Raw genomic sequence first — 16262 nt, forward strand, 5'->3', positions numbered from 1 at the left:
TTCGAGACCAGCCTGGTCTACAAGAGCTAGTTCCAGGACAGCCTCCAAAACCACAGAGAAACCCTGTCTCAAAAAACAAAAATGTAAAAATTAAAAATAATAAATTCTGTTATATTTCCTTCTAAATCAGATCCACTACCTCCCCCCCCCCACAGGAAAACTCTGTACAGAGAGTGGAGTTAATGGCGGTAATTATTGCTTTTGAGAGACTTAAGGACAAAACCTTTCATTTATACACTGATTCCCAATCTATAGTCAGATTGTTTCCTCATATAGAAACAGCTCCTGTTCCCTCAAGTCATTCCACTATTTTAAGCTTGCTCTTAAAATTACAAAATTTAATTCAATCCAGGACTCATCCTTATTTAATCAGACATGTTGGAGCACATACTCTGTTCCCTGGACCCATTCACAAAGGGAATCACATATGGCTGATTCTTTAACAAGAATCATAACCTACTCTACAGAGACAGCTCAAAAGAGCCCTGCCCTCCATCACCAAAATGCCTCAGCTTTTCGCCTTCAGTTTCAGCTTCCACATGAAGCTGCTTGAGGCTTTCTATCTCATTGTCCTGCTTGTCTCACATCAAGGCCCCCTCTTTCTATGGGAGTTAGTACCCCTTACCCCCCACATCAGATTTGTGTCCTTGTGACTTATGGCAAACGGCAGACTGTCCTTTGTTCTCGGTGTGTGTGGACACATATTCTCATGTTATTTGTGCTACTGCCTGCACTGGAGAGGTTCTTACAGATGTAATACAACATCTCTTTCATTGCTTCTCTATGCTGGGAATGCCAAATGCCTTAAAAAACAGACAATGGCCCTGCATGTTTCCAAGACCTTTAAGAAATTGTGCTCAACCTTCAATATTTCTCACCCCACAGGCATTCCTTACAACCCTCAAAGTCAAGCTATTGTGGAGAGAGCTCATCATACTTTGAAAACTCAGATGTCCAAATTGCAAAATGGGGATCTTTCGAGACAGGGTTTCTCTGTGTAGCTTTGGAGCCTATCCTGGCACTCGCTTTGGAGACCAGGCTGGCCTCGAACTCACAGAGATCCACCTGCCTCTGCCTCCCGAGTGCTGGGATTAAAGGCGTGCACCACCAACACCTGGCCAAAATGGGGATCTTAAATACTCATCTCCTCATCACATTTTAAATCATTCCTTGTTTATAGTAGCCGTATGAATATCTCTTGAGGATAATGCCTTCCTCAGACACTTTCCCACAAATGTCACTCCCAAACCTCTAGTCAAATGAAAAGATCTCTTCACCGGTAAATGGAATGGTTCAGGTGTTCTAATAACATCAAGAAGAGGGTATTCTTGTATATTTCCACAGGACACTGAATCACTGTTGTGAGTTCTAGACTGATTGATTAAACCTTATGGCCAGCCAGCGGCAGACCAGCTGCCCAAAGCTGCCAGCAGTGGCAGCTCCCTCCCTGGGAACCCAAGATGAAACCGAACCCCAACCTCAGCCGGGAAGCTGAAAGCCCACACAGACTCCAAATGACCTGGCGTTCCTGGTAAAGGCCTCTGAATTCATCAGCCCCCCCCCCCCCCTGCGCCATTAGGCCTGCTGCTTCCTCTTGGGAGCAGATTAAACACTATTGGCATCCGAGGCTGATGAATCAGCGGAAAGGGTTAATTCCTGAGAATTATTTCCTAGCTTTGTCATCTATGGTCGCCTTTTCCTGCACCCTTGCCCAGGACACCTATTGGACTTATGTCTCAGAACCACCTCTTTTCCTCTCAGGCACTTGGGATTCTGAGGAATTAAGTCATTTCCAAAGACTCCCTATTAATTGGGGTGTGTGTGTGTCTAGTTTCATACATCCTCTATTAGCCAAACACTTTAACTTCCAGGGACATTCAGATAGTATACCCCCATGTTTTTTCACCTCCACCACTGGAGGATTATGCTGGCCTGCCCCTGCCACCTGGCAGAATGCACTCAGGCAGTTCCCTGGCCAGCTCAGGGTTCCCTGATTGAGTAGTCTGCACACAGGTGCATAGGACCCCTTAAAAAAAAGACACCCCCCACACCCCCACTTACTCTTTCTTTTCTGTTCCTCTCTTTCCTGCTATTTTCCCCTACGGTTCCCCTGGGGCAGACAGGACTTTTCCTGTCTCCCTCTTCTCTGCTGTCCTCTGTCTCTGTGTCTCTGTGCCTCTGTTCTCTTTCCTCCTCCCTCCCTCCCCTTTCTAATAAAAGTTCTCACTAATGTCTCTAAGTCTGGCATGTTTGTCCCTCTGCCTTGGTCAACCTTGCCTGCCATGGAATTCGCCAAGGTCCCCCTAGAGCCTTATCATCACAACCACTACTCCTGTATCAGGATGTCTGCCTTTAAGGCACAGGACACTCAAAGCTAGCCAGTCATTAAATATAACTTCTACCATAAATGCCTATAACCCATTTGGACTTACTCCAGGCTACATGCCCCCCACCCCAAATTCCCAGTTTGTGATCCCAAACTTTCACTGGCCGTCCTAAATGGATGTGATGTGCTTTCCCTAAAAAAGGAGTTGCGTTTTGCTCTTACAACACTATTTTGTTTAAAATACATGACTGGTCTTACGCCTCCTTAGAGCCCATTGTAAACCAATGGATGACACTTGTCTGGGTCAGTCCTGTTTATATGGCCCTGCCTTCTCAGTGCCCCAAACCTCAGACTCAATTGTCATCTGTTGACTACCAATGATCATGTTGGCCTTCAATTTCCTATACAGCTCAACTACAACACATTAGACATTCTGGCTTATGTCATGTCCCACTTTGCCATCTTACATTCAGGGGAAACAGGAACTTTGAACATTATTGATAATGGATCAGTTTATGATATCTCCTGTAACAATTGTTACATGACTAATTGTCTTAACTCTCCTACTAATCCCAAAGCTTCCATCCTTCTTCCTTCACATGTAACTGTTACCTGCTAATTTCGTCTCATCCTGGTATGAAGACCCTGCCATATTTGCCCTAGAGCATGTTGCTAATTCTCTTTCATGTCCCAGGAGGTTCATTGCTGCACTCATACTCAGCATTACTGCTCTGATAACAATTATAGGTGCAATGGCTGCTACAGCCATGGCTCTTACTCAACAGATGCACACTGCTAACCATGTTAGCTCCTTTTCAAAGAATGTTTCTATGACCCTAGTCACTCAGTAAGGAATAGATGAAAGATTAATGGATAAAATAAATGTTTAAGAAGAGGCTGTCCTTTATATGGGAAATCAGATTCACAATATTAAAACACATTTAACAACATCAAGTCAGGCTGATTTTAGATGGATCGATGTCACTCCTTTACCTTATAATGGTTCAGATATGTAATGGAATCAGGCACAGGCTCACTTGAGAGGTGTTAAAATAGCTCCCAATGCCAGGCATTGGTGGTGCACGCCTTTAATCCCAGCAACGGGAGGCAGAGGCAGGTGGATGTCTGTGAGTTCGAGGCCAGAGTGAGTGCCAGGACAGACTCCAAAGCAATAGAGAGAAACCCTGTCTTGAAAAAAATAGAAAGAAAGAAAGAAAGAAAGAAAGAAAGAAAGAAAGTTCCCAGCTATGCGTACTTTACATTCTCAGACCAATGTTATTAGCCATTCCAGGCTCCAGTTTTCTTCAGCAGAGGACATAGCTAATTTGTTAATTCAGTTAAAAATTTTATTAATAACAACTCCTTATGGAACTTTCTTATCAATTTGGGAATTAAAGGAGCACTAATCTATTTACTTTTATTTATTTATTTATTTTATTCCAGGCCTCTTTAAATGAGTAAGATCTACAATGCACATGGCCCAGAGAGAAATTCATATACTGAATTTATTAGACGAAAAGCAGGGAATTGTTGTGGTCCACAAGATCATACAGTGGGATTTCAGTAGACAAACTCACAATGGAATTCTGCTGGAGAAAATCCCCACTTGCAAAGCCTTGGGGATACCTGCCCTTGAATAGTCACTGCCATCCCTGTAAAACCCTTGTGAAACCTATTGCTCTCCCTTTTCCATAATGGGATTTTTTTCCCTAAGCCCCTGCAGTGTATTAATCAATTATTGGGCACAACCCCCTCTTGTCCTGGCAAACTGGATAACCTTCCCCGACACCTTGGGGCCCTGGTGTGAAAACACAGTCAAGGAAACTTTTGGTTCTCATAGTCAAATCTACATAACTTAGAAGTTAGCTCCCTACAATTATCTCTAGGGCAGGGCACCCAATGTTGCAGGTCCAGACGCTGATTACCTTATCTTGTTCTGGTCCTCCGAAATAGTCATTCCATGCCCTCCCCCGTGTTAAAACTAACCTCTTGAGACAGTAGATCAAACAAAACAAAAACCCAAAGCAAGCAAACAAACAATAAATAATCTTTTAGAATCTACTAACTTAGCAGGCAACTAGCTTCTACCGTCCAAAAGCTAAGAGTGCCATCAGATAGCATCTTGGGCCTACAGAAAAGCTTCCCCCGAATTAATATCCCTGCTTCTCTGATGTACCCACCAACGTATTTTAAACTTGATTTAAGACTTTCTCTGCTCTGTAAAATCATAAAAACTCAGTGGAACTGCTTCCACATTGGGACATGGAATTTAGGTAACCTAAATCATTGTTCCAGGGCCATCGTCCCTCAAAATGACTCCAGAATAAACTCATTCTTTCTGAGATGAGAGCTGTGTTTTTTGCGTCGACATATTTGCAAAATTTGTCTGATCAACTCACTGCTTTAATTTTTGTTTCCAGTGGCACGTTACAGCTGAATTCATCATAAGGAAATAGGTTCTTACTGTACACAACACAGGGCAACTGTGGGCTCTCCGTGGCAGGTTAGGGTTAGGCTCCACCCTTGCGTATTTTGAAAAAAAAAAAGGGGGGGGGGGAGAATAAGGCCGGGTCAAATGCAAACCGAGTTCCCACAATGCCTCGCTTTCCTTGGAACCGAAGGTACTTACAAACAGGAAAACATACTGCAACTGGCTTGCTAGGTTTTGATCCTGTGCCTGCGTCCCTGGAGCGATTTCCCGGGAGACATTCCACGGAAACCCCACGAAAGAGTAATAAACAAGACCCCGCCCAACAAGAGGAAGCTGTGGTCGAAAGCTTTACTCCGGAACTCAGCGCCATTGCTTGCACCCTGGGCGTGGTTGCCTTCTCTTTGCTCTTCGACTGTGCCTGAGACCAGTGAGATGGACTTGAAGGGTTCTCGGAGATCACAGCGGCTGGGCCCTGTGGGTCGCCTTGTAGCTTTCTGCCGTGGCGGGGTCCAGCTGGTCGTCCTGCTGCTCTTCTTGCCGTCATCTACTCTGGGTGAGCCGCGGGGAGGCGCGGGGAGGCACAGACGCGGTGCGCCGGGACCGCAGTAAATGGGCGCAGCGACTCCAACGCTGGTCTAGGGGTCCCTGTGGGTGCCCCGCGCCCTTTCCAATGGGTGAGTGTGCTGCTCTGCGCCCAGCTTGTACTCACCCGGCAGGAACGCTTGGTCTCCCACCGGCTTGTCTGTACTGAGTGTAGAGACAATTGTAGTGGAAAAGGGGTGTGAGGGTCAGGGTGGGGGCGTCTTTTTTTTTTTTTAATTTATTTATTAGTTAGTTCTAGTTAGGGAACAAGCTTGTTTCACATGTAAGTTCCTTCTCCCTCTCCCTCCCCTCACCCCCACCCCTCCCTCACCCCACTCCCCCCCCACCCCCCCCTCACCCCCACCCTCCCCTCACCCCCCACCCCTCCCCTCACCCCCATCCCTCCTCCCCCATCACCCCACCCCTCCCTCCCTCCCCTCACCCCCCATCCCTCCCCTCAGCCCCACCCCTCCCCTCACCCCCCACCCTTCCTCCTACTCCCCATCCCATCCACCCACCAAACCTGTGAGACTCAATCCCTAAGCCTAGAATTCGGTTGCCAGGAAAGTTAATAGGCCCGTGTGTTTCCTCATCTGTGAAATGGAGATACTGAGTTCTTTCGTGAAGTTACTATTTAATTGGTGTTGTCAAGTGACTAACCCAAGTCCTGCTGCTTGATTTATTTCTCTACTGGAGCCGTTATTTATTCATATGCCCCGAAGGCCTAGATGAACAAGCCCTGGGATTATGTTCTTTATCTCCCGCTCATCAACTAATGAGAGTCCCCACTTTAAGGAGGATCCTCTAACTCCACCCTAGGTTAGGATTTGAAGAGCAGAGAAACTCCAGGGTGCAATGAAATGTTTGCAAGTTATAAGGACTTTAGAGTTTACATATTACAATTAAGCGCAAAATACCGTGCCCATTTTACCCACTGTGGAAGTTCTAAGTTCCCTTCCTTCCTCTTCAAAGCGAACTCTTAGAGAAAGACTTTTGCATTGTTTAGACTTATTGACAGTTGAAATGACAGTCTTGTGTTTTTGTTGGACTTGGGTTTAAGCTTTTCCACTAGACCCATTGGTATATTAATTTGAACCTTCTTTTCTGAGAGCAGAAAAAAAATAAAAACTAAATTTCCACAAATATTTGTGCTTAACTTTTTATCTCCCTAGGTACACATAATAACTGGTCGGATGAAGATGTATGAGAAATTTTTAAATTTTATTTTTAGAAGTGTACTAAGAAGGTTGGGAATCTCTCCTAGCAGTGCTTAAGAATCTTTGTGGCTTTGTCATCTTCTGGCTGAACTGTTGCTACAGTTTTGCCATAGGTATTAAGCTACTGTTTTAAACAACCCCAGGCATATGCAAAGGAAATTTACCAAGGTTATCACAGTATCCTTCAAATGTGACTCACACTATGAAGTGCTTTAGTCCACAGAGTTGAAACGACGAGAATACCATTAGAATGTTTCCATTGGCCACAGCACTTTGTAATTTTAAACAAAATATGGTGGAGAACTTCACCTCAAAGGTATACACATAGAGAGATTAGTTCTGAGTTTCGAGACTTTGCTACTTACAGGTGAGGACCTTGGACCCAGCAAGTCAATTAGCAAGTGCCCACATGTGTGCCTCTGCCAGCATTATCAAAATTGGGCAGACCTGTGAGTAGCAATAATGAGTCTACTCTTAGAGTTGGAAGCTTCAATTCCCCTCTACAAGAAATTGACCAGAAAAACAGGCAGAAAAACAAAAAGGACATGGCAGAACTCAACAACACCAGTATAGCTGGCAAGAGTGGAACCCTCTCACAACAGTAGAATATACCTTTTTCTCAGGCCCATACAGACCATTCACTGAAATAAACCACTTTCAGAGCCATAAAATGGCACAGTAGTTAAGTGTTACTAGAATGCTGTTGGAGTTGGTGGACTCTAGCATGCCCTTAGATACTCCTGTAGGATTATTTCTGTTAACTCCACCCATGAAGAAGACAAAGAGGGGGAGTTAGAGTCTGTTTCCCGTGCTTCGTAATGCATTTCAGTTTCCATATTCTCAGATGTGTGATTTATGGTTTATATTATCAAATGTTAGCCAGAATAGCCTTCTCACTTAGAAAAGCAACTTCCAACATGCCCTGTACATCAGAAATATTCACTGAAGATGATTATAGTAGGAGTAATTCCAGAAAACAAGATGGCAGCACTGACTACCCCTTTACCTAAGGATACACACATACATAAGCAATGTGTGAAAGACACTCAAAGGAAAAAGTGCTATCAGATAAAAGCCAGTAACAACAACAAAAATCTAGAAAGTATTGAGAATACTAGTTGAAATACAGCCTTATATACACCCCTATAATATTTTGTCACTCTGTCAGCTGATGATATTAAATCGTTATGCCTAGTAAAGTATTTAAAATGCTCCCCTTTAATCTCAGCACTCAGGAGGAGGAGGAGGAGGCAGACTGATCTCTATGAGTTCGAGGCCAGCCTGGTCTACAGAGTGAGTTCCAGAACAGCCAGGGCTGTTAGAGAAAACCTTGTTCTCCCCCCCCCAAAAAAGAAAACAAACAGAATGCTTAGTCCAAGCCAGGTGATGGTGGCGAACACCTTTAATCTCAGCACTCAAAGGCTTAGATAGGTGGATCTCTATGAGTTTGAGGCCAGCGTGGACTCCACAGAGTGAGTTCCAGGATAGCCAGGGCTATACAGAGAAACCTTCTCTTGAAAAGAAAAAATAATAATAGTAAAAATAATAATTAAAAAATAAAGTAAAATCTTATTCCAATTATATGGCATTCTTTTAAATATTTATGCATACCATATTTATAAATCTTTTTTTTTAAATTTTGTGCTCTCTATTTTAATAAAATTGCATAAGCAAAATCTTTTCAGAATCTCTCCACTGAAGAGTAAAGTATGTAGACTGGGAGCAGAGTGTAGCTCAGGTTGACAGCTCATACTCCAGCAAAGTCATGGATGTGGTCATGACTTTCACAGTCATGATGGCTCAGGATGGGTCAGTCAATCACTACCTGGAATGGAACATTTGAAAGTAGGTTACATCATCCAGGACCAAAAAACAGTAAGATAACAGTATACATGAAGGAGAACAGTTAAAAGTAAGAAGGCTCACCATACCAATTCTTAGCAATGAGTAATTAAATTTGTCATGTGCTGTTTACTGGCAGATAAGGCGCTACTGCTGGGAAGTGGCTCAGCGGTGGCAAATACAAACAAATTCCTATCATGTGACAGGGCATTTTACTCCCAGGATTTAAAAATCTGTGTTCAACAGAGACATATACATGAGTTTTTATAACTGGGTGGTTTTATTGTTTGTTTGTTTTGCTGATTTTAGATTTTATTTATTTTTATTTTACTGATATTTGTGTGTATTAGTGTTTCCCTGCATGTATGTCTGTGTACAATATGCATGCAGTGCCTACAGAAAGAGCCGTTAACTGCTGAACAACCATCTCTCCAACTCTTCCATTGCTGCATTGTTGGTAATAGCCAATAAATGGACACAACCAAAATGCCCTTCAGTTAAATTATGGCATAGTTATTATCTAACTGAATATTTCTCAGCAATGAAATACATGAAACCCAGGTGAATCTCAAAGTAATTATACTTTGTAAAGCTAGGCCAAAGAGAAAACAAAAACTGATATTTGTATGGTAGTTATATGATATTCTAAAAAGTTAAGTTTTTGGCCTGGACACATGGGGAAGGGCCTAGGCCTGGCCCAGGATGATGTGGTAGACTTTGGGGAGCCCCTTTTGAGGGCCTTACCCTGCCTGGGGAATGGAGGGGGAATGGCTAGGGGCAGGTGGGATGTTGGGGGGGGGGAAGGGGAGGGTGAGGGAGAAGGGATTGACATGTGAAGCAAGCTTGTTCCTAATTTGAACTAATAAAATAAAAAAAAAAAAAAAGTTAAGTTTTTGGAGTTAGAGATGTTTGGAAATACCTGGAGGAAGCAAAAGGATGGGTTATAAGGGCATAAGGAACTTGGAGTGTGAGGGAAATGCTTGTCTTTATTTCAGTGTGCGTTTTATCATGTGCACATATATATCAAGTCATAAATTCATGTACTTTAAATGTTTGTCAACTCTATGCATTATATGTTAATGGAGCTATAAAAATAACTTGAGTTATGAAAGTCTTTATGAAGTGCCTATTAATGTACCTATCATAGAAATAGGCATAATTTGAGGGATTATTAACAGGAGGCAAAGGAAACTAATTGACATTTCTGGGTTGAAGGCTTATACATAACTTTTCATTTGCCCTATTATGCAAATTAATATTGTTATTATTACATATAGTATTCACAGGTACAGCTCTGATAAATATAGATAATTAAAACAAACATCAGTCCAAGCATAGTTCCAGCAGTTTTCTGTATTGCTTTAGAACTCTGTCCAGTGTCTCCCTAGGAACTTTGCTGTGATTATCAGCTTCTCTTACCTTTTTGTTTGTTTGTTTTCTTTTTAACTGGACACTGCACTTGGGATTGATTCCCTTGCTGGGACTAATGGGAGAGACAATTATCAGCATTGCATTCATCTTACATGTCTGTTAGAAAAAAAGATGAAGACATAGTATTTGAAATCACAGAGACCTTTACTCAGTGGTTTTGTAATTCTTTCTCTTCAAGTTTATCACAGTGGTTTTCACAGGAATTGTTTCTTTCACTTAAGTAGGGCTTTTGTTTTGTTTGTTTTTTTTCCTGTTATACAGTAGTTCCCAGAGTGATATTGAATTTGAAACTTAGAAATACATGGACTCTAACCAAGACTCTGCAAATGAGGGCTTCTTGGGACATAGTCTACCTGTCTGGACTCTTTATGGTACTTATTTTACAGTATATCTTTTATTTGCTCATGGCAACAAAATATATCTACTGCTTATAATTGGATGCTAAAATCTGGGCCAGGTATTTATCTAGAGGAACAAATGATATTTGGTCTCTTACCTTCACATTATCTCTGATAATGTGATAGCTATTGAAAGAAATCCTATCAAAAGCATACATATTTAAAAATTACAAATTATGATAATAAAACATAGATAGGATAGGAAAAAGGATAATGGGTAAAGTAAGAACAGGTAGTTTAAGTTTCGTATTTCTTAGGAGTTCGTCAAGCAAGAGGTATGTTAACTGACCCCTGAAGAGTGAATGCTATAGAGAAATAAAAGATCCCACAGAGAATGTTTTCAGAGATAGAGAATGAATGCATGTCTGGAGGAAAAGATGTGGACAGAGCTAGAATCTAGTAGCTCTAGGTTGAACATGATAAAACACACATGTGAAAACACAACAGGACACCCATGACTCAGTAGCATGTATAGGGACAGCCACAGCCAGTCTAATATTGGAGAAAAATTTAGGAACATGAGCTTTGTTGACGTGAACCCTCTACTTTAATAGACAATCCAGAGTTGGTCTCCAATTCTAACTCTAACCATTGTCAACAGGAAAAAAAAATCAGGTTTAGGAATTCTTGTGTCTATTGATTTATGCTTAGGAACCATGGTAAGAATTTATAAACAATAAGTCCTAGGCTGAATGTGGAATGTATCATTCCGAAGATCTCTGAAATCATCAGTTGCAGAGGTCTTTCAGGACTTTCCTAACAAAATGGGCTCATTTCCTACAAACTTTGGCAGAAAATAAACTTTTGGAAATAAATTTTGTGTGCCCAATTTAGCTTCATGCTGTAAACTGGTACTATTTTCTCTTTTATATGAATAACAATCACAACTTACCAGGACTCCTCTGTGTGTGTGATACTAGTAAATGTTTTACATAAACTTCTTTTGATACTCTTAGGCAACCCACTAAGTGAATAATGTCATCCTCTTCAAGAAGATGAAGGAGAGACTCTGACATCTTAAGCAGTTTTCCCAAGACATCAAAGCAAGGAATGGAAGGACATTAGATTCAAAAGGCCAAGTCTCTCTGAGTCTGTTGTCTTTAATATTATATTTTCAGTTTCATCTTGATACTGAAACAAATTCCCCAAATGTTATGGCCTTAAACAAAAGAAATGTGTTCTCTTGTAGTTAATTCCATATTCCCAAGTCTAGATTGCTGTGTTGCTCTGTAGGCCACAGTGGAAAATGAGTTTTCTTACTCTTTCCAGCTTCCAGATGCTGCCTCCTGCATCTCTTCACTCATGGCTGTTTCCTCTACTTCAAAGCCAGAAGCTTTGTATCTGCAAATATCTTTCCATCTCTTGCAAACCTCTTACTTAAGGACCATTGTGAATAGATTTAGTGTTTATCCAGAAAATTTAGGGTAATCTGCAGATCTTTTAAAAATGCTTAGTAATACCTACACAGCTACTATACCATAAAATGTCATGTTTACATACTCTAGGGATTAGAACAGAAGTATCTTTGGTAAGCTGTTACTTAGTGTATTGCTTTTCTAGTCACTGTGACAAAATAACTAACATAAACAACTTGAAGGAGAGTAAACTTATTTTAGTTCATGTTTTCAGAGGGTTCAGTCCGTGCTGGTTGTGAAGGCATGACAAATGGAACAGCTTCATCTGCAGCACTGGGAGACTATAACAGCTGGGTTCTTGCTTGGTATCAGAACAGGAAACAGACAGCATTGGCCTGACCCCGAAGTGGATATATCATTGAAAGTCATTCCCTTACTGTCCCACACTGCTGGATTGACCCCATGTCCCAAAGATTCTACCACCTCCCAAAAACAACTGGAATCCAAGAGTGACGGTGATGGATATTTGCAGCCAAACTGTAGCATTTAGCCTACTAAGCCTTTCTAGGTAGACTTTCTTGAGTTCAGCCACATGAGGGAGTCCATTGCCATTAGCATCCAGCCTAGTAGCAAGTAATTGGCATTCAGCAAACAGCCTACAGTATCTGTACTGAAGATGATTAGTAAAGTGGGAAATTACCAATACAGAGTCAGGTAGAAATATAAAGGTATTTAATAGGGAAAAGCCTGACTTACAAAGCGACCTAGCCAGCCGGCGTGACAGCAGTCTGTACAGCAAACCGAAAGGGAAACTGAAAGTGTCTAGCCATCTGAAACTCTTACTCTACATTACCCTGACCACGCCCTCGTGGGCATGGTCAGACACACCTGTAGCCAGCCCCTAAGTATGCGTGGCTACAGCTTCCCCTACAATTCCCCTTTTAGTCTAAAAGAGGATTAAGACTTAACAGGGCAAAATATCCAAAATTAACAATCATAAAGGTGAAATATAAGAAGACACAACAATCTGCTTGTGTCATACCCTAACTATTTTAACTAAACCATAAAGTCATCTGAAAGAGGTGTCCAAGCCTGAACACCTCCTTCCAATCCCAACCATAAACAATAGGAAGCTATCTCTAACTATGCATACATACTATCCAAAGTGACAACAATGGGGAAAGGGGGCGTAGCATCCTCCAAGTTACTTCCTGCTGAAATGGGATGATGATAGTCATGTGGGGTCCTGTAGGAAGAAAATGTTAGTATAGTAAAGGTCTTGAGTGGATTGTATCCAGTCCATGTTAGATGGGATTCTCTTGATGGAAGATCTCGCTTGAAATCCTCAACTTGATTGAAGTCAGTACCTGAAGCTCTGGCGGGAGTGTCCGTTGAAATGGAGCAAGTTGGATCCAGTGCAGTTGAGGAGGTGTGGCCCATTTTCTTTCCAGGGTGTGCAGGGATTGCTGTCAGGCAGGTCTTCTTTGGCTGTGTGGGACTCAAACATAAACAGCAGAGAAATGTTTGCTTGTGTATGTACACATACTAGGAAAAGCAACCATGAAATAATAACGATTACGAGAGGGTGTACACCTTGAAAGAAAGATCTGAGAAAAGACAAAGACAGTCCCCAAATTCTTCTTTTATTCTGTATTACATCAATTGGCTTCTTGATACAATACAGAAACTCTAAAGTTTAGTTAAATAATGTGCTTGGATTTTAGAGGACGAAAACCAAATCCACCTCTAAATCCAGCATTGATTTAATTGAATAGGGACTAGAAAATAAAGAGAAATAGAGTTCTCTGAGAGACAGCTGTAAAGTTTACCATATGGCACGTTCCTTTTGTTTGATGGTTTAGCTACCTTCCCTTCTTAAGTATATACCCATGCAGTGTCCTTTGCCTTCTGAAGATGAGTTTTCCTGTGAAGATAAAAGCAAAACACTTCCCTTTCCTTTGGAAGGTTACTATTTAGTTTATAAGATATACCTTAGTAGAATACCTGTCATTTGTCCTCGTCGAGAGGTTTTTCCTTTTCAGCGTGAATCTTGATCAACTTTGATGGTATCCAAAGTTTTTCTTCTCCTGTGGAAACCAATGCAAAACCCCTACCCCAACGTAACACATGTCCTGGTTTCCATACAGAGGTTAGTACATCTTTGAAGTATACCAGCTGATTCAGTTCAGCAGTCTTTTCTGTAGTCCAGTGTCTTTCCAAAGCTGTTTGTCCTTTTTCATTGGCATTAAGAAAGTTTAGTGTTAATAAAGCATTATGCAACCTGTGTTTGGGGGGTTTAGTCTTCCAAGCTTGTTTGTTGAGCATCTCCTTTAGTGTTCTATCAGATCTCTCAACCACTGCTTGTCCTGTAGGATTGTGTGGTATAGCGGTAACATGCTTTATGTTATAATATTTGAAAAACTGTTCTAAATTTGTGGAGACATATGCTGGAGCATTGTCAGTTTTTATTTGTGCAGGTATACCCATAACTGCCATCACCTCTAGCAGGTGTATAATAACAGAATCAGCTTTTGAGTTAAGAGCAGTAGCCCATTGGAACCCTGAGAATGTGTCTATAGTATGATGTACATATTTCAAATTTCCAAATTCTGCAAAGTGAAAGACATCCATCTGCCAAACCTCACTTCTCCGAATGCCTTTGGGATTACAACCTGCTGGCAATGGAGTTTGGTTATAAAAGGAACAAGTAGGACAGTTTCTCACTATTTTCTTGGCTTGTTGCCAAGTGATGGAGAAGTCCTTTTTCAAACCTTTGCTATTTACATGATGTTTCTTATGAAATTCTGAGGCTTCTAGCACACTTCCAATTAATAAACGATCAATCTCATCATTGCCTTGTGCTAGTGGGCCTGGCAGACCCGTATGGGATCTGATATGTGTAATGTATAGAGGATTACTTCTGTTTCTGATAGTTTCCTGTAATTATAAAAACAGTGAGGTTAATTTTGTATTATCAGGCACAAATTCTGCAGTCGTCTGTGTAAGACGACTCTGTCTGCATATTGGGAATCAGTAACTATATTAAGAGGTTCTGTAAAATTCATAAGCACCATGAGAATTGCATATAATTCTGCCTTCTGTACAGATGTATATGGACTTTGAACTACTTTACTTACCTCACCTGTTTTATAATCTGCCTTACCTGATTTGTTGGCATCAATGTAGAAGGTAAGAACTCCAGAAATGGGAGTTTGTCTTACAATACGTGGAAGAATCCAGACTGTCTTTTTTATGAATTTAATTCTGTCAGTTTTGGGATAATTGTTGCTAATTGTTCCCAAAAAGTCAGTAAGAGCTATTTGCCAATATTCATTATCCTTCCACAAGGAGGAAAATTCTTTTTTAGTTAAAGGTACTATAATTTCTGCTGGATCTTTTCCAGTTGACAAAGTCTTAATTTGCCCTTTAGAATCAAATCAGAAATCTTTTCTATATATGTCTTTAACTTTTTATTCTGTTTATGTGGCAGAAATATCCATTCTAATATAGTGTCTTCCCTCTGCATCAGAATCCCAGAAGGGTATTCTCTGGATGGCAAGATAACCAGAATACAGTCTAAATTAAGGTTTATCCGATCTACATGTGCATCCAATATTCTGCTTTCTACCCACTGTAACTCTTTTTCTGCCTCAGCAGATAATATTCTAGGACTGTTTAGGTCCTTATCACCTTTAAGGGCCATTTTTAAATGCTTTAAGTCATGTCCTTCTACACCAATAATCGTCTGTAACTGAGAAATTTCCCCTAATAATTTCTGAAAAGAATTAAGAGTTTGATAACGATCTCTCCTAATTTGTACCTTTTGAGGTCTGATTCTTTGTAAGTCTATCTTGTAACCTAGTTGATAGAATTTCCTCTTTGTATCTTTTCTGGGGAAATCTGTAACCCCCAACCCCATCTTGGGTAATAGACAGCTCTGTCTTTAGCGTATTGGACACAGAGCCAAGCTTATCATCCAATTTCTGTTCCATTTGCTGCACAATTGTGGGCTGACCTAATCTGTTCTCCAAAACCTCATTGCGTAAAGCTGTTATTTCCTGTAAGCAGATGGGTAGGTTATCCTTATCCCTGTTCCTGAGTCCTCTGGTTAGTAATAATATTTGTACCAGCAAGCTAACTGCTATTAGGGTATATAGGCCAGTAATTGGCAAATTAGCATCCTCCTCAAACATGGAATTCACATAACAAGCAAAAATATTACCAATTTTAGCAAATGATAAATATTCCGCCATAATTTTACCTGATTTTTCTCCAGATGCAGTAACTATCTTTGACCAGTAGGTAGCACGGGCGTTCAGCTACTTGGTGCAGTGTTTGGCAGCCGTCTGTGGCAGCAGTGGAGAGAGGTCACAAAGCAGCTGTGCTTATCTTAGAGAGTATACGGCCGTAACCACTGAAAGACATGCGGCTTTACTGCAGCAGGGGCCAGGGGAAGCTGCTGCTGAAAGCCGAGGCCTACTCGACTCTAGGCAGCTAGAAACTGTCTCCAAGCTGGGTGAATGGTTCTGAGCAGCTCAGCTGCAGCGGGAATGCGCTTACGTGGTGCAGCTGGTCGGCTGGGGGCCGGGCACACCTGTGGAGAGAGGGAGCTTTCCCAGCCTAGGCCGCAGGCCTGGTGGAACCCACAGCCTGTTTCAAATGGGGTGTAGGTTTCCAATA

At 41.5% G+C, this 16262-nt stretch overlaps 1 protein-coding gene and 1 long non-coding RNA gene across 4 annotated transcripts in view; one reads left to right on the top strand and one right to left on the bottom strand.

Annotated features, from left to right (window-relative positions):
- LOC113835819 overlaps positions 1-5977 on the bottom strand; it is a 61204-nt gene extending 55227 nt beyond the window's left edge. The window contains exons 1-2 of one of the 2 annotated variants that reach the window (XR_004770330.1): positions 5863-5977; positions 4726-5504 (exon numbers count right to left, since the gene is read on the bottom strand). This is a non-coding gene — a long non-coding RNA (uncharacterized LOC113835819). Of the gene's footprint in view, positions 1-3817; positions 5505-5862 lie in introns of those variants that run through there. The other variant, XR_004770329.1, reaches the window with a different exon arrangement.
- The window catches only part of Cr1l (complement C3b/C4b receptor 1 like), a 48269-nt gene continuing 37162 nt past the window's right edge, over positions 5156-16262 (top strand). For both annotated transcript variants that reach the window (XM_027416580.2, XM_027416579.2), the window contains exon 1: positions 5156-5310. In XM_027416580.2, coding sequence (XP_027272381.1) covers positions 5190-5310 — 121 coding nt within the window. In that variant the 5' untranslated portion in view covers positions 5156-5189. The remainder of the gene's footprint in view (positions 5311-16262) is intronic.

This window comes from Cricetulus griseus, chromosome 5 (assembly GCF_003668045.3).
Source record: "Cricetulus griseus strain 17A/GY chromosome 5, alternate assembly CriGri-PICRH-1.0, whole genome shotgun sequence".
NCBI classification, from domain to species: Eukaryota; Metazoa; Chordata; class Mammalia; order Rodentia; family Cricetidae; genus Cricetulus; species Cricetulus griseus.